This window comes from Pundamilia nyererei, unplaced genomic scaffold (assembly GCF_000239375.1).
Source record: "Pundamilia nyererei isolate P.nyererei 1_Seehausen unplaced genomic scaffold, PunNye1.0 scaffold00037, whole genome shotgun sequence".
Taxonomy (NCBI): Eukaryota; Metazoa; Chordata; class Actinopteri; order Cichliformes; family Cichlidae; genus Pundamilia; species Pundamilia nyererei.
The window spans coordinates 3,055,759-3,073,979 of record NW_005187438.1 but is presented as its reverse complement, the minus strand read 5'-3'; the positions used below and the strand labels follow the sequence as shown (position 1 = coordinate 3,073,979).

The 18,221-nt window shown below is 39.2% G+C and overlaps 2 protein-coding genes across 3 annotated transcripts in view; both read left to right on the top strand.

Moving 5' to 3' along the window:
• sh3kbp1 (SH3-domain kinase binding protein 1) overlaps positions 1 to 11,229 on the top strand; it is a 43,346-nt gene extending 32,117 nt beyond the window's left edge. The window contains exons 8-19 of one of the 2 annotated variants that reach the window (XM_005730443.2): positions 179 to 248; positions 1,731 to 1,825; positions 1,920 to 2,015; positions 2,115 to 2,166; positions 2,285 to 2,356; positions 4,560 to 4,695; positions 4,796 to 4,866; positions 4,982 to 5,088; positions 6,957 to 7,094; positions 7,620 to 7,831; positions 7,910 to 7,973; positions 9,104 to 11,229. In XM_005730443.2, the coding sequence (XP_005730500.1) occupies positions 179 to 248; positions 1,731 to 1,825; positions 1,920 to 2,015; positions 2,115 to 2,166; positions 2,285 to 2,356; positions 4,560 to 4,695; positions 4,796 to 4,866; positions 4,982 to 5,088; positions 6,957 to 7,094; positions 7,620 to 7,831; positions 7,910 to 7,973; positions 9,104 to 9,142 (1,152 nt within the window). In that variant the 3' untranslated portion in view covers positions 9,143 to 11,229. The remainder of the gene's footprint in view (positions 1 to 178; positions 249 to 1,730; positions 1,826 to 1,919; positions 2,016 to 2,114; positions 2,167 to 2,284; positions 2,357 to 4,559; positions 4,696 to 4,795; positions 4,867 to 4,981; positions 5,089 to 6,956; positions 7,095 to 7,619; positions 7,832 to 7,909; positions 7,974 to 9,103) is intronic. The other variant, XM_005730444.2, reaches the window with a different exon arrangement.
• Positions 11,230 to 14,943: 3,714 nt separating this feature from the next.
• map3k15 (mitogen-activated protein kinase kinase kinase 15) overlaps positions 14,944 to 18,221 on the top strand; it is a 28,481-nt gene continuing 25,203 nt past the window's right edge. Inside the window, exon 1 of the mRNA XM_013910180.1 lies at positions 14,944 to 16,159. Within this exon, the coding sequence (XP_013765634.1) occupies positions 15,850 to 16,159 (310 nt within the window). The 5' untranslated portion in view covers positions 14,944 to 15,849. The remainder of the gene's footprint in view (positions 16,160 to 18,221) is intronic.

Here is an 18,221-nt window from a genome sequence, read left to right as displayed (position 1 = left end):
ACCTATTAAAGAAATGGGAGCTAGCAGGAGGCTTTTGCACAGTACAAATTGATAAATAAAAGATGAAAACATGATGACTCAAACCAGGAAGTGCCTAACAAAAACTATGTTAAAACATAGATGAGAATGTGAAAGAGTCTGAAACTTAAGATGTTCCAACATCTCTTCCCCCACTCAGGCCAGCGACGGGAAAGCAGCGAGCGTTGCAGTTGAAAGCATGAAGACTGAGCCTGACAGCAAAACCAAAGGTGAGAAGTTGCATCTTAACTGTCGTGTAGGCGAATCTAGCAAAAACACTGTGCTAATGACAAATCGACGCACATGTCACTTTCAGCTCATCACATTTTGGTGTTTGGTCAGGAATCCTTATTCGTCATATTTTAACAAAGGGAAACCCCTTTAACAACGATTTCAACCATGAAGAAGAACAGAAGCCTGCTAAAGGAGCAGAGTTGCATGTAACATGTTCCAAAGTAGCACATTACAGTAATCACATGACTCAGAAATGTAGTGGATTACTGTACATGTGTACTCACCTTCATGTTACAGTTGTTACATGTGTAACCTGTCCCTAAGTTACCAGATAGAAAAAGAAATCCCCAAATTTGCCCTTTTTCTGCACTCTCGAAATGCAATCATCTGGCCTTATTTCATGTGGCAGGAAGTGAAAAATTGTGGTTTAGTGGTTTACAGGTTTTGAAGATCTTATTTAAAAGAAGAATATTTGCTTAAAGACTAACTGCATGCAGGCTAGAAGCAGCAAGCATCACAAAAGACTAAAACAAAGCATACCAAACAGAAGGTTTCCTAACCAAGCAGCCAAATTTTTAACAGGTAACAAAATGACAAGCAGTCCAAAATGTGCCTTACTTAGGCAAGATGACATGTAATTTAATCACAAGACCTAAGACAAGGGTTCGAGGTCTGTCTGCGACCGCCTTTTTATATTTACCGTCATATTTGATCCCTTTTCTCTTGCCGTTTGATTAAGTTTAGATAAATTAGACGGTCAGGACTCAGTACTAAAACCTGTTGGTTACTTTAAAGAGAAAAATCATAGTGTGGGTTTAAGGAAACCGTTCCACAATGGTAAACTGTCTCTCAGCTTTCTCAGCATTCCCCTGGTTCCTGCACATTAAACAATGATGCTGAGAACGGCTCGTAAAATCTCAAATACATGTGCAAACCAAACAGGATCCCTCCATGTGTTCCATTCGGTCAACTAAAACTGTTTGCTATCATTTCCTACACTTTTTGCAGGTTTCCTTTCATTCTAATAAAGCGTTGTTTCTTATTATCATAGTGTCTAATGTTGTTACACTGTTTTGAAAGTGCTTCCTCGTTTGGGCTTTTGTCCAAGCATGTCCGTTTATACAAGAGAACAAACTATTTTTTTCAGAGTGAATGCATCTGTCCATTATTAGATCACTGATAGGGATTATTATTGTTTATTGTAAAACGTATGGATAAAAGACTTTAAAAGATCATTATAAAAAAAAAGACAAAACAAATAAAGGGATTATTTGGAACTTTTTTATATTTCCAATTATAAATTACATTTTTTGCTCGATGTAAACTGTGTTGATGACGTTCTTGCATAATGAAAACACATTCTTCTATTTATGTAGGTCAAATCCAGTTTGCCTTCTTTGTCTAAACCCTCTTGTTTCTGACTTTTTCGGTGGTTTCGTTCTATTAAACTGACTTGACTCCTTTTGACTGGCTGTCAGGGCGGGAGCAGTGTAAAGTCCTCTTTCCATACGAAGCACAAAATGAAGATGAGCTGACGATCAAAGACGGGGACATCATAAATATCATCACTAAGGTGAGCGAAGCATTGTGCGATTTCGTATTCGCATCTGCATTCACTTCCAGGCATCTGCAAATTCAAATAAATACTTAAAAATGATTTTGTCCAGGATTGTGCCGATGCAGGCTGGTGGATGGGGGAGATCGGGGGAAGGCAAGGTGTCTTCCCAGACAACTTTGTCAAGCTGCTAGAAGTTGAGAAAGAGGTGATTTTGTCAGGACTCGCAAAACTTTCCAGGTTATAGTGATGTTTGAAATCTGCAGATGTGGTTTTGTGATGCTTCTGCATCTGTATGCGTTTCCAGAGACCAAAGAAACCGCCTCCTCCAAGTGCACCGTCGGCAAAACACACCACAGGTAACAGCTCTCATCTTCCTGCTTGTTTTTGTGGTCTGAGACTATAAAAAAAATAATAAAGGGGGGAAAATAGTAAAAATAAAGAAAGACAAAAAAACCCTTTGAACTCTGACTGCAGAGAAAAAGTCAGAGGTCAGGAAGGCTCCTCCTGAGCGGCCTGAACATCTTCCCCAGAGAGACCAGGATCGAGGTAAAATCTGACCTGCTTTGACTAGTGCTCGGCTGCACTATCTCACTTATTTGCTCGGCTAATTACTAACATCCTTCATACTAATAATAATCATATAACACCCTGCTGGGCTTCTTTGCATAAAAAAGACAGATTCTTTTCTAGGTCAAGTTTCTGCAGATATCACTTACGGGAAGTGCCCCGCTATTTTTTGAGCAAAATAGCAGAGCTTTGATTGAAGAGGTGCATCAGTATCAGTCTGTGTGCAACAGGAAACTATGGGTTTTTATGTGGTTTTAAGCATAAGAAAGACTGGCATTGACTGTGCTGCTGGTGTGAGACTGATGTCTCCAGATGTCTGCACAGTGGCCGCGATGTCATTGTATCAGAGCAGCACGAAATTATGTCTTTCTTTTATATATATGCGATATTCTGAGATTGCAGTGGGGTTAAAAACATACAATCAGAGATAAAAAGTGTCATCAGCCTTATGTGTTACTTTGTACCACTGTCAAACTGATTTCCATAACTCTGTCATACATTTAAATAAAGTAGCAAAGTTTCTATGATTGGAGTTTGGTTTGCCTTTGCTAAAAAAAAACCCCCAAACAATTAAGTACGTAAGTTCTATGATTTTGTGGCTGACAGTTTTTAAGGTGTTGCCTGTTGTTACATCAGTCAAAAGCAATCGTGCTGGTACACTTTTCCGTGTGGCTTCTTTGCACAGCAGTACATGCTGAGTAGGAGGGTGCTACCGCAGCTAAGTGCTTTTAAGAAGTCTCCAAAAGCATGAAAGGTTTTACCATGCACAGCTAAAAGTCAGTTTTTGAGACAGTTTTTGCTTTGTTGTCGTTATTTAAAAGATTAAATCCTTTTATCGGATTAGTAATAGACACACTATTAATAAGACTGATGCAACTGTTGTTTCTGGGCTTTTTTTAAATAGTTACAGACTCTCGGCTTGCCTCCATACACTTGCATTGAGTGCAATTTACACTTCAAATGCAGCTATAGGTTAAGTTCTTTACTTCCACCTGCAGCAACAAACATGAACTGTCCCGCTGAAGCATTCAACAGTTTCTTCCACAACATTTAGAGTCCAAATCTGGTTTAGAGACCAGTAGATGAAGTTTGTATTATGTGGAACATGAAATAGTTAGAACTGGTGACTGTTTATTTAAGTCAGTTTTAAAGAATTGGGAAAAGGATGAAAGTTGTACCTGTTTACTTTTACAATCTTTTACTGCATACGCTCTGGATATTGTATTTAGTCCTTTGTCCTTTGTAGACCTGGCATTAACTGCAGGTCACTCTAAAAAATGAGATTTTTAATCTAGACTCATAATAAGGATAGTAAGTATCCTGATTGGTTGTAGGTGTGGCCACCTTTGTAAGGGGAGTAGGGGGAAATAAATACATTCTTGATAAAAAAAAAAAAAGATCCAGAAGCAGGCTGGAGGATAAAGTGACTCTGCTGTAAGAAAAAATGGATGTAGAAAAGAAATGGCAGCAACTTAATACTTCTCATATTCATACTACCAACATGAGCACTCAGAGAACACAAATCCCCCCAAAGGGCAAGAGCTAAACTTTGGTGTTTTGTGATGATCTTATTACACTGTGCTCGCGTCAGCTTGTTATTAAATAAATAAAAAGTGTGATGTACAGCTCTTTTCACATCTATTTTTATGCTGTATTACTCAAAATGATTTCTTGAATTGTTTTTTTTCATGGTCAGCTATGACCTTGGGTCAAGGTCAGATGCATAGCCAATCCAGGTGTTTCACTGTACACACTGGTCTTGGATGAAATCACGCCAGTTATTTTATGCAACAGTGATGGAGGATTTTCTTGAATTGTAACATAATAAATGGTTCTTGTTTGGCTCATTTTTAGTAGAAGCTTAAATACTTGACAAAAACCACTGCCACCACCTCGATGCCTGATCTTTTTTAATCCTTTCTGTCCTCTGTTGCCCTGTCTGTGTGTTTCCTTTTATTTCCTGCGGCCCTCATCATCCTTTAACCTTTACAGCTGAATTATTCCTCTTCAAAGGTCAAAATTTGTTCATTTTTGCTGAGGCAGCCATGTTTACCTTCCCCTTGTCTAATGATGCACGTGTTTGAGTCATGCTTGTCCCTCTGCATGCATATCCAGCTCTGATCTGCTTGTGTGTTCTCATTATGTTGTATGATTTTTGTGCGTATGTTTGTTTTGTGCGTAGGTGAAGAGGTGAAACTCGGAGACCTCTCTAAGCCCACCCTCCCATCTCTCCTCCCCAAAAAACCCCTCCTTCCAAAGTCAAGCGCCTCCTCTTCCTCCCAACCCCCGCGGCGTCCCGAGAGACCGCCCACACTAGCGTCAGTACACACACAAACACACTCAGATACAGAAAACGCCCTGATTTGTACATGCCTGAGCATAATGAGCCTAATATTTACGTATGGTTTACTTGCTCAGGTGTGATAGCCCCAAATCTGAGGGCGGGGCTTCGACACCAGATTCTGCCCCTGACAGGTCACATGACACCGGTGAGTTAGACTGACAGAAGCATCGAGCAGTGATGCAGTGTCAGAGCGGGCTCAGGATTTTTGCTCAGCTGGAGTCTCTAATATGTTTCTGCATTTCTGGTGTGTGTCTGCACAGATATGGATCTGGACGCAGTTGTCTCTTCTACAGAGAAGCTGAGTCATCCAACGGCATCGCGACCACGAGTCACGGACCGCCGACCCCGCTCACAGATCATCACACCAGTGAGTCAGTCTGTAGTCGGCCTTTCAGAAATGACTGTATATGAAGAAAGAAAGACAACATATTTCTACAGACCTCAAACCAAAATACAGTCGCCCCCTGCTGGCTGACTGTAGATTAAGCTTTGAAAGCTAACCACTCTTTCCTGTTAATACCAATACTTTAGTGTCAATCAGCATAAAAAATAAAAGAAATGAAATAAATAAAAATGACAATTATAAAAAAAATTTATGCTTGCAGTATGGTCATGTTTTACCAAAAAGTCAAGACTTACACTGATGTCTTAGAAATTCTGACATCTCTCTATGTAGCATAAGATGGTGGCACTCTTTATTCAAGTTTTTGTTTTATTTCTTTTCTTTCCAACCGAGTGTGGTTTCTTTTTGGAAGGTTTTCAGTCAGAAACATCAGCCATTGTTTGCTGATACATTTACTGGAGAACCTGTCCTTCTGCATTACAGGGGATTTATACTTGCTGTTAAATCCACACTGTAGGTACCTTGTAACCATAAACCCCCCTGAATAAGTCTAAATCAGCACTTAGTAGCTTAAACATTGCTACAGTGCTACACTGACTCACTGCACCATCTTTTGGTATAAATTTGTATTACACATAAATATGGCCTAGCCCTGTTTTAACTTCTGTTGATACGCCTTCAACAAAACACACAAACTCAGGACGTTTTAGCAGATGTTTCTTCACATTCTTCCGATAGCTTTAGGCACTGAAATTAAATTCTTTTTCTTTTCCCACCCTCACAGCTTTTAGTAATAAATGTAATTCAGGGAACTCAATGAAACATAGCTTTGTTTTCATGCAGTCACAAATGTTTTAATCAAATTATTTGCATTTTTATCACTTCTGTTTCCAGCATTTCATCAACACTTTGTTACTTCAATTTCACCCAAATCAAGGCTTTTGATAGCCAACACCCCTCACCACAGATTTGTTTGTGACCTTTAAAGATGCTGTCAGGCAAATAAGCTTAACTTCAGAATAGACCTAGATGTGTCACGACTGAGCAGCCGGTGCGTTTCAGATGCGAACCCAAATTCAGACACAGGAGAACAGAGCTTTAATTCCAACATTTGGCTGATTGCAGGTGGCAAAACCTGAAACTAAGAAAACAAAGAAGACTGTGAACACTGTAACTGAAAGACTATGAAACTCAGTGAAAGAAAACTATGAAAAACCATGAATACTGAGTAACTATGAAACACAGTGAAAACAAAAACCTATGACACTCTCTGACTGAGAGATAACAGACGATGCAACGCTGAGCACAGGAAGACTGAGGACTTAAATACACACGAGGTGATCAGGGGACGCGAGGACACATGAGGATACAGCTGACTAGAATTAAACATAATTACAACACAGGGGAGAGAAAAACTAACCACATGAACACAGAACACGCACGATCTATTTCAGAATAAAACAGGAAACTAGACATGACAACACTAAGCCTACAGACCTAAAAACACATGATAAACTAAAAAATCCAAATATGGAAACCAAGGAAACAATAAATAATGGCTGCCTTTAACCTAAACTAAATAGGAATAACACATGATCACAAAGCTAACACGAGAAGAATACCAAAATAAACTCGGAGCGCTGGGTCAGAGGCCCAGGCTGTGACAAGATGTTTCTCCCCATTTCCTTTCTTCTCGCTAAACTAGATTGTCCTTGCAAAATATAAATTTCTTGTGATGCTTTTTAAAAATTATTATTGTCTCAGTTTGTATACAAGGAATTTTTTTTTCTTTCTTCTTGTTGTGGATATTTTGCTATCAGAATATATCTGTAGTCTGAAAAAAGAAGACCAGTGAATGTATACATTTTTAAGCACATTTCTTTCTTTTGCAGTCTTCTCTGTCCTGCACTGACCTGGACTCACCGATAGTGGAGGTCAGGAAGGACAAGGAGCGAGTGAAGGACAATCATGAGTCTGTCTCCACCAGATCCGTAGATGCTTCCCTGAGGAAAGGAGTACCCACCATCTCTGTACGGCCATAACAGTTCCTTGTGCTTCTCATTTAATCCATCAGGGGGCATTACACTACAGAATTTCATGTTTTTGTAGTTTTGGTAATTTTACTCAAGGTTTCTGGCAAATGTTAGTGTTGGCAGATAAAAAAAAAAAAAGATAATGCTTTATTTATTTATATGAAGTACATTAAGTCTCTTTTAAGGTTAAATATCACAAAAAAGGTCAAGTTTGACTCTTTCTTTTTAAGTTGAACATTATCAAGTTAGTGAAACAATCTCACAATAAATTCCAGGCCCATCCAGCTTGCAGCTTTGATCATACAGACACACACATACTTTTATTCTGTAAAGTGCTTAAAATCAAGACAAAAATTTCTTTCTTGAACCTAAAATCCTGCACAGTCTCTTATTTTTTTCATTTTCTGTATATTTTAATCACCAAGGACGTTGTGTAGGAGGTTAGATCTTGTATGTGAGAGGAAGAAAATATTATAAATGCTAAATTCTTCAATTCTTCTTGTTGATCTGTGTTTGGGATAGGCTCCTGACAGTAAAGTACCACTGCCCGCCAAGCCCTCTATCCTGAACCCGCCAAACTCCAGCCATCGATCCGCCTCTCCGTCTTCCTCCTCGGGTCTGAGTCCCTCACCCGAGCTCCGGCACTCACCACAAACACCCCTATCTCTGGAGGAACTCAGGAACCAGCTGAGAGACCTGAGGGCCTCCATAGACCTGCTGAAGAGCCAACATAGGTGAGTGTGTGCCTTTTAAGCAGCAGGTTGTTTCTTGTATATGTACAATCATGATTTGTTTGTGACGGTTTGTTTCAGGCAGGAGATGAAGCTGCTGGCCACCGCACTAGATGAGGAGAGGACGATTCGTATTAATTTACAGGTGAGTGAAAGGTGGTGAAGAAATGAGAGGAAAGGAGATGGCTAAGAAACAATATTGATTATATTAAAACAGGCCCACAAATTAACAGCAACTAGTAAATATGTTATTAATGTAAAAAAATATGATGAATTCATCTAAAACTTTATTTTTTATGTGTTTTGGAAAATTAAATGTGTTTCCTTCACATATGCTTTACTTGGGCAGGCTGCCAAGGTATATTAACAGTCGCACAAGTATATTTATTACCTATCCCCCCATTTTTGATGCTTATCTGGGTCTGTGTATTGGGGGAGGAGATGCCCAGACTTCCCTTTTCCCAACCACCTCCTCCAGCTCTTCTGGGGAAATGCCAAGACATTTCCAAGAATAAGCTGAGAGATATAATCTCTGCAGCATTTTCCACCCTCCCAGTAAGACATGTCCAAAACACCTCCCTAGAAAGAGCTGGATGCATCAGGATCAGATGCCTGAACCAGCTTAACTGGCTCCCTTCAATATGGATTCTACTCAGAGTCCTGCTCGAATGACGAGCTCTAGTAATATTTCTCTATTAGTTTTTCATCCGTTGAAGAGCACAGCCTCTTTGCTCATGCTTTGTATTCTGGGATGGAGCCTAGAACTATAGACATGCTGTGAAATGAACATAAATTTTCCATGTTTTCCAATAGTCCAAAACATAGCCCCTTCTTCCTGTATTTACTTCCTGTATTGATACCTTGGTTTGCTTGGACTTCACAGCAATAAGTTTACAAACTCATCAAATGGCCTGTACTTGTATTTGTGTTGTTTGTATTTACCATCAACAGATGAGTTCATCTAGTGTGTATGATGCATGCCACAAATACAATCTGTATCGATGGGCAACACACTATGTAAACTCAAAATAGGAGTACAGGAAGTGTGAAGAATCTCTAATGAGAGATAGAGTATTGGCAGTACCTGTGTGTATAGTTATGTAGTTAACCATCTGTTTTGACATACCAGCATTAATTTGTACTTAACTATATCATTTACACTTTTCATAACCACATTTCTGATACAAATTTTTATATTCATATCTTTGGTTGTAAATATAACTGTTTTTAATTGCTATGAAACTAGCTGAGCTCACGGTTGTGTTTGCTTCACAGATGGAGGTAGAACACATTAAGAAGAGCCTTTCAAAATGAAGACTAAAGCATCCTTATTGTCACATTCTTATCACCACATTGGAGGCCATCCTTTGAAGACATTCTCACTGCTGGTCTGAGACTCTTCAGCCAAAAGAAGTTTGTGCCAAATGATCATCACAATCAGCAACAGTTCAGCACCATGGAGTCAGCCACCTTCTCTCCCCGACGCCGCCTTATCCTGTGTTTACTTCTTTATTTTTCTTCTAAAGAGGCTTCTCTGTTCAGTTTACTGCTATTTTGTTGGAGCTTGCTGTACCACCGGTACTGACTGACTGCGCTGCAGTCTGTCGTTGCGTGTTGCCACGGTTACAGAACAATGACACAGAGCCGGGGCTGCCGTGGCAACCTCACTGGTACTTCATGTTTCTGTGTGAAAGAAACTTTGACCTCTGTAGCCCGGTCGGTTCAGACGACCCCTGTGCTGTTCTGCGTCCACTCTGCGGCCTTCGCCTCTTATCTGTGTGTGTGTGTGTATGTTTGTGCACTTGTTTTCCTTCCATGTGAGGACTGTAGGCGTACATACTGAAAATGGGGACACTTTTGCAAATGTAAATTAGCCGCATTTGCCCTGCATTAACTTTCCTGAGATGCACTTACCAGGTTTTCAGTGGGTAAACAAAGAGATTCAGGGAGTCAGTCGGGGTCACAAAAAGAAAAGTGAGCTATTTCTGTGAGAAGTGATGTCACTAGTTCAAGACAGCCCTTGACTGGAAACAGATAAATTATCTAATGACTTGCAAAGTTTTTTTTCATTTATTAAAATTATTACGTGCCAGCGATACAATTTCCCAGGACAACATTCAGGTGTGGCAAACCACCTTGAGCATCAGGTGAAATAGGGCATTTTGCAGCTACCAGTTTTTAAAATGGGCCACACTCGTTTTTCTTAATTTCTTCATTCACATCTTTAAAGCATCACTAGTTGCAGAACAAATCCCAAATCAGGGGTGCCAACAGTGATGTCCCTACAGCTAGTTCTCTACCAAGTTTCAACTGGGCTGGGTAACCATGAGACTTTAGTTCCCTTGAACGTTAGTAGTGTTTTTGGTGGAAATGCAGCTATTGTTGCATTTACAGGATCTTTACTTCTGTAAGGATCATATAAAGAAGATATATATCTACTTGTACATCTTTGCATGATTTACTTAAACTGTTTTTAGTCTTGTTCTAGTCATGGCCTCTTTTCCAGTGAGCCCATTCTGCTATGACTGGTCAGCCTCCAGAAGCTGCTAGGGAGCCTGAGACCGTTTTCCTTTTTCTTTGTTTGTTTGGTTTCTCTAAAACGGTTGGTAGCATTGTAAATGGTGAATAAAACACACCATCATAACAATATCTAAATAACAGTAAACCACACGTGTGCCCTTAAAGGTTATCATTTGGATTAAGAAATAAATTACGACAAAAATTAATGCTCAGGTCATCTAAGGTAGACTTCAGGTGGGTAAATCTGATGCCTCTGCCATTCTCAGCAGCATTCTCCCTTAACCACAGATGTGATGTCTGTATTTTCAATCTGCAGTTGAACCTGGAAGCACATCAGGATACTGAAAAGCTTAATCAAAGTAGCTGGCACGATAAGTGCTGATACTGTAGGTGCTATTTACAGGAGTTTCTTGATTTTTTGGGGGAAACATATAAGCAGATGTCAGCACCAGGTTAGCTTAACTAAGCATAAACACTAGAATTTAGAGGTTATGGAAGCACAGTAAAATTACAAACACTGAAAACTTCCAGAAATTACATCTGTTTTAGCACATACATAAACAACGTATGCCTAATTAACTGTTAATATGCCTTATTTGCTATGCACCATTTATTTTATCCACAACTATCTATAATTTCCATGCCATCAAACATCATTTTGAAATCAATGCCATATGTGTTTTCACAAAATCGTGAAATAGTTTTTACACAACTATTATAAATACTGTCATCCTTCCTGTGGACAGCTGTTCACACACTTTTGGTGCCAGACTGAAGAATATTGGAAAAGATGATGGCATAGTGTAGCAAATTTTCTGATGTCCTCTTTACAGTGTGTGAATGTGTGTGTGAATGGGTGGATGACTGGATATGTAAAGCGCTTTGGGGTCCTTAGGGACTAGTAAAGCGCTATATAAATACAGGCCATTTACCATTTACATCTCTAGCTTGTTGAAAAACTGAAATGGGCTGACTTTGCTTATGATCAAAAACTAGCAAGTAAGCAACTTTTTCAAACTGTGTTTTTGTTACGAATCAGTCCCACTGTATGATAAATTATCATCCTGAAGAGTTGCGGCATTTGTTATCTTTGGAAAGAGGCCAGCTTACCCCTTCATTTCCAGTTTTTATGTTAATAGGCTAACTATCTTCTGCCTCCAGCTTTATTTTTACTGTACAGGCATGACAGCGGAATGAATCTTTCCATCTTGCACTCATTCAAAATGCAACAAAAGCACATTAACCCCAGATGGAAAATTATTCCTGCAGTGTTTGGCTGCAAATTGCATTTTTATCTGAAGAGAAAAAACACACTGATCAACTTATTGTGATTTCTTTTCCAGGATGGTTGAGCATGCATCAAGACACATAGAGACACATCTGTGTGACATTTATCAAGTTAAACGCAATGCCTTCTCTACGTAGACCTTACTATTTAATCTTTTTTTTCTTGTTCAGTTTCACTCACATCTCCAGAAAGCTGACAAAACTGTTGCGCCGTTGGCATCTCACTCCTAAAAACCAAACTGAGAGCCACGTGCTTCTCGTGTTTGTGGGGCTCTTTTGGCAGCAGGTTAAGAGTAACTTTAAAGACAGAGTTTGAGGAATGTAGACAATGAAAGGTCCTCACATGTGTGTGCATGTGTATGTATGTGTGATATAGCATGTACGGCTGTTTGCCTCCTTTCCTTTTATGTGCACAGAATCTATGGCAACCCGTCACTGTGGCCTTCATGTTTTTGATTCCAAATCTTTATTTCTTTTTTTTTCTTTCTGTCTTTCGTATGACAAAGAGAAAACTGCTACAACTGAGGCTACAAGTTGTTTTCTTGACTTGGTCCTTTCTCTCCAGGATAGTGATAAATATATATACTTTTATATTTCAGTGTAATAAAGATGCTATTATGTACTGTGTGTGCACACTCTGTTTATACGTGACTCTCTGTAAAATGTGCATGCTTGTATAGTGTGCATTCTGTTTCAAAGGCACATTTTGCCCATTGCACATTTACTGCTTATTCAAGTAGCTGGTGTTTCTGCACGAATGACTTTCATAGACAGCAGACATGCTCTCAGGTTGCCCAAGTTTAGACTGAACAAAAGGAGAAGTCATGGTGCAGTCTTAACGGTCACTGAAATTGCTGCAGGATTTCTGCAACTGCATGTCAAAACATATTTGACTATTGCAGAATGTAATGGTGTTTGGATGTTTAGGTTTTTACATTGAGCATCCTTTTTATTGCACAATTTTAGAAACTATTAAAGTTTCCTCTAATAAATGTGATAAAATGGCAGTAGAGCTCAAATGTAGAGCTAAGCATAAGGAAGTTTTTACCATTATAAAAATGCATCATAAGTGGAAAAAGAGGATGTTGTAATCAGATTTGAAAAAAGAGAGCAAAAATCTGTTCAGTGGAAAATGATAAGCTGATTTTAGTCCGTAGTGTGGGAGGAAAAGTAAAAACAGTGGTTCCTCTTTTTTCACGGTTATGTTTAATTTTTAAGTTTAAAGTGATAAATCACAACAACAATCACCTCAGTGCACTTTAAACTGCAAGGTAAAGACATTTTACAGAATTAGGGAGACAACCACAACAATCAGACAGTTCCCAATGAGCAATCACTAGTGTGTTAGGCAGTGCTAGGAAGGAAAACCCAGCAGGACAAAATCTCTGACAAGCTCAGAGAGGAGCAGTAATCTGCCATAACCAGTGGTGAGGTGAGCATAGAAAGACACACCCAAATCTTACAGCTTGAGCTTAATTCACCGTTCTTAAGCTTAAATTAGGATGACCTGCATGCATAGCCTGCCAACCAGCAAAGCACAAAACTGCAGATGGCCCACTGAAGTCCCACTTTTAATCTAATTTAATTTTGTTTACAATTTGATGGTGGAAATTCATCCGACAAGAGTACTCTTAAACAAGAATATGAACTGTGACAAGACTTGATGAAGTGGAACTATTTGTCAAAATTCAAATTTCAACATTTCCATATATCCATTTTCTCAACCAATTCTGAATAATAATAAGGGGTAGGGTACACCCTAGACAGGTTGGCAGTCTATTGCAGGTCCTTCAATTCTGGAGCTCTTTCTGTACTCCATCCATCTAACCATTTTCTTCCACTTATCCAGTTGAGGGTCGTGGGGAGCTTGAGCATATCCCATCTGCTACTGGGCAAGAGGTGGGGTACACCCTCGACAGTAATTAATCTATCACAAGTAGTGATAGACGGATGCCTATCCTAGCTCCTGTGGCAGCTTGGATAGGCAAGGGGAATAGGACAAGTGGAAGCAATCACAGGCAGTTTATCTCAGGTGGATGGAAAATACTGGCAAATGGAGCATTCTTTCATCATGGGCATACTGTAAAAAGACCAAAACAGAGCTAAATACAAAATATGAATTAATGTCAGCGCTCCATAATTTGCTGACCCCATGTGGTGAATAAATCATCTATAACAGCTTTAAAAAGAGACTTAACAGAGATAGCATGTATGCTTTTAGTCCAACTTAATAGAAATGAATACATTTATTACTACAACATCGATCATAAGTATAGTTCTTTCTTTTGTTTCACCATGCATGTATCTATAGTCCAAGCCTGCGCTGCTCTACACAAGAGGACTGCACTAGATTCATTTATTACTTGTTTTAAACTTCAGGTTGCTACAAAACTCAAGGAGATCAAATCTTAATATTTACTGATCTCAAAGAGAAAAACAAAAGAAAAAAAAGGCATTGATTGTAACTCAATACTTACACCAAACAGAAGACCACTGCACCCAAGGAATTAAAAAATTAAGATGTGGTGTTCTCCCTCTGACCTAAACAAACATCACTGCCTAACTAAACCTAGCAGAAATAAAATTGTGAAAATAAAACTACCAGACACATTTGAAACAAGAACAAAGAATCCTATTGACACGAACTACCAAGAGATGTCCTCCAGCTCATTAACTCAACCAGAGAAACTTGAAAGAAAAGAGATCTAATTATAAGTCAAACATCATAGAGGAGGCCAGCAGGGAGAGGACAGGAGACAGAACACCAGGACCGTTACTTCCCTCCTTAAGTAAGTAGGTCTGTTGATATTTAGATTATCAAAATGATTAATCTCTGTCTAAACTTTGTTAAATAACCCAAATGTTTGATCTTTGGGCTGAAGGAAGAACAACATTCGTTGTATAAAAATGCTCAATCAACAATCTCTTTATTCCATACAATTCTCATTATTCCATACAACACTTCTGGGTGTCCGCCAGATCTCGAAGTATCTCACCGTTTCTCACATGCTTATAGCTTCAGCACCCCTCCAAAGTCATAAAACCTAAACATCCACGTTCTTTCTCTCTTGGTTAGCCTGAGTTATGACCTTGGCTTCCTGTGCAGTATGTTCTGTTTTTTCTAATCAGACAAATAAGGCCATGATTCTCTGAAAACACTATTTCTTATAAATCAGCAGTATAATGCATCATAAAACAATGTAATTCATTCACAATAAATCAGCAAACTCCTTCTAAGTCAGGAGTAAAATACAACCTAAAACTACATAATGATTTCACAATCTTTAATTAGAGGTATACGTGGCATAAGATAATATAATAATCTCACAACTTATAAAACACAGTAACTCTAACATTACACTTAATGTTACGGCAATTAGGATCCTTAAAGAAACATTCACACCCAATAGCCAGTTGTTATCTAATGATGCTAATTTGGGAAGACGTGTATCTGTTGCATCTGTCCTCTCCGTCATGTGATGAATGGCCTCTGACAGCCTCTGCGGTTAAACATTAAGACGGCACTAGTCCCTAATGGAGACTAACCAGGAGGCCGTGCACATATAATTCTCACAAAGTGCACAAAGTCCTCTCTAATTGGCCACTACTTAAATCTTGGGCATATATTTGGAAATCAGACAAACTTCTTCTCTGGAGAGAAACTTAGAAGGAGCCAGAAGGATAACTAAAGCTGAAAATACAGTCACATCACACGATATTCTATGCTGTTTGAAATCATAACTGAGAATAACACAGCTTATTTACGCGGTGGGCAGAGGAGGTGACCAAAAGGACACGCTGTCATATATTTAGACTAACGGGAACACTCTGATAACGTTTCCTAGACTGACAGGACCAGAGTTTATTCGCCAGTGGAAAACGTCATACCAGAGTACAGCTGAGCCAAAAGGGAATATTCCAACTTCTGAGTGTATTTTTCTCACCACATTTCCTCCTCCTCCTTCTTTTTCTCTCTCGGGGATCCAGTCAGATCCAGTCTGGATGAAGCGGACGTCTTGGTGCGAGATAATCGTCAGATGATATGAGTTAATGAGGCGGAGATGCAAGGAGACAGACTCAGACGTGCTCTCATGCCAGGACAGGTGTGCCACCAGTGAGAGCGAGAGGAGGAGAAAACGAAAGGCGCAAAGAGAATAAAGAGGGTGGTTGGGTAGATATCAAGCGGAGAAGAAGTCACTTTCCAGGTTCCCGATATGGAAACCGGGCAGAGCGCACCGGCGTCGGACATGGGGGGAGACCACACAGCTGGGGTGTGTGTGGTGGAGCGGGACCGAGAGAGGGGCGACGTGTCCAGCCCCAGTCCACCGACTAAGCAGCGCTCTCTGCGGGTCGTCTACGTCCTGAACGATGGGCTTAAGTCGGTGATGGCGAGCAGCCCGGAGTCCGGAGCGCTGCAGTGTTTGCAGAGAGCCTGTGATTCGGAGAGCGCCCTGCTCACCACCGTCACCTTCGGAAGGTTGGACTTTGGAGAAACATCAGTACTGGACAGTTTCTATGATGCAGGTACTTCACAGGAAAGTTACACAAGAGGGAGGGCAGGTTTGCACAAGTCAGACTTCTAACTGCAAGTGTGCGAAAACTTTTTATTATTAAAACTAACTAAGCAGCTCATATAAAACTCTATCTATCTATCTATCTATCTATCTATCTATCTATCTATCTATCTATCTATCTATCTATCTATCTATCATGCAGACTATTCTTCTTTTCCTTATTGCTGTCGGGAAAGCTTTTTTTTTGTTCTTACAGTAATTCTGGTTGTGGTGGTCACATGATGAGACACGTACCTGTATTGGTGTTTGGGTAGCATGTAATGATGCTGGAAGAGGTACCAATACACAATGATAAAAATAAAATGGAATATAAACAAATACTCGAAGTAAGTACACAAGTGGTAAATAAAAATGATACTACATAAGTGTCGAAATAAAAAGTGAAAAAAGAGGTTAAACTGAACTTCTTCAATTTAACTTAAATTGAAATTACTCAAGATATTTTATCTCCACCACAGTGTGAACACACTGTAGAATAAACTAGTATAGACATAAAGCAAGAGCTGAACCTTAACGTACACTGCAACATACTCCAGCAGGTAGGATAAATAAGACTCATGCTTGCAAGACTATGGTATGATCAGAGTACTTTTAGCTAAGTAATCTATGTTAATTCCTCATACACCATATGCTTTGATTCATTAGCACTAATAATATGTTTTTATTAAATCAGGGGTTAAGTTGCGTAATAGCTTGTGAGTGGTTCCTGACTGTTGTGTTACAACAGTTGTAAGTTTATTGCTATGCTATGCAGTGAGATCACTGTTAAAGTGCAGCATGACTGTGCAGCATTACTACCCTGGACTGTGATTTCGCAACACTAGTAGGTTTTTTCAGTAGTCAGTAATTTACTTGTAAACTTGTAGCCTCGTATTACATTTGCAAATAGGTTCATACAAATGATAGATGTCTCAAAGTTATACTAAAGTACTAAAATTACAGCAGTTGGGTATATATGCTTATATTTTTTAATCCAATACATACCTGACTCTACTTCTGTACTTCAGTAATATTTTGAATGCAGTAACTTTGTGTTTTGTAGAGGTACTTCTTCCTTTTTGCACCCTTTATCCTATGCACATACTATACACATACTCAAGCTCTAATCTTTCCAGCAGTAGGAATGTACTAATAGAAAAAGTTATCACTAAAAAAGGTCTGTCATGGGCTACCAAGTTTGCAGCACAATAGTGAAAGCTTTTCTGTATGTTGACACATATAATTCTGCACAACTAGTTGAGCTGCTTTCTTATTCAGATGAGATCTAATTGTAGTAATAGTGCTACATGTTTGATTTTGGAGGTTTCTGAAACCTCAGATATCCTGATACAATCCTAAAGAAATGGTACAGATTCTTGTTGGGCAAATATGTAAACCAATGAAATATGGAGCCACTCAGGCTATTAACAAGCAAATGACTGAAAATATGCACTTGAACGCTCTTATATTACTGGCTTTGGATGCTGATGATTACAACATTTAAACTCATTCGTATGAATCCAAGACAGCAGTTGACAATAGTGATCTTAGTGAGCCTTGTGAGTTGACATTAATTCTTGTTTATTTATTTGCTATCTCAGCTGACACCTGTTGTTGTTAATGGTTAAATATATTAAAATCTCACCATAAATCGATCAATGTTCCCCAAATAATTTTCAGTCACTTATTTCATAATTCTGTCTCCATTATGAAAAGATGATGCCTTTGAAAGCTCCTATTTTTAGGGGGAACGAAACCTGAGCTCTTCTTTAATTGCGAGCTATTTATACTAGGCAGCACCACAACTCAGCTGAGGAAGAGCCAGGCACATGTATAAGTTTTAGTCCCCTCAGATGCCCTGCAAGTATTGTACAGGGAGTGCAGAATTATTAGGCAAATGAGTATTTTGTCCACATCATCCTCTTCATGCATGCTGTCTTACTCCAAGCTGTATAGGCTCGAAAGCCTACTACCAATTAAGCATATTAGGTGATGTGCATCTCTGTAATGAGAAGGGGTGTGGTCTAATGACA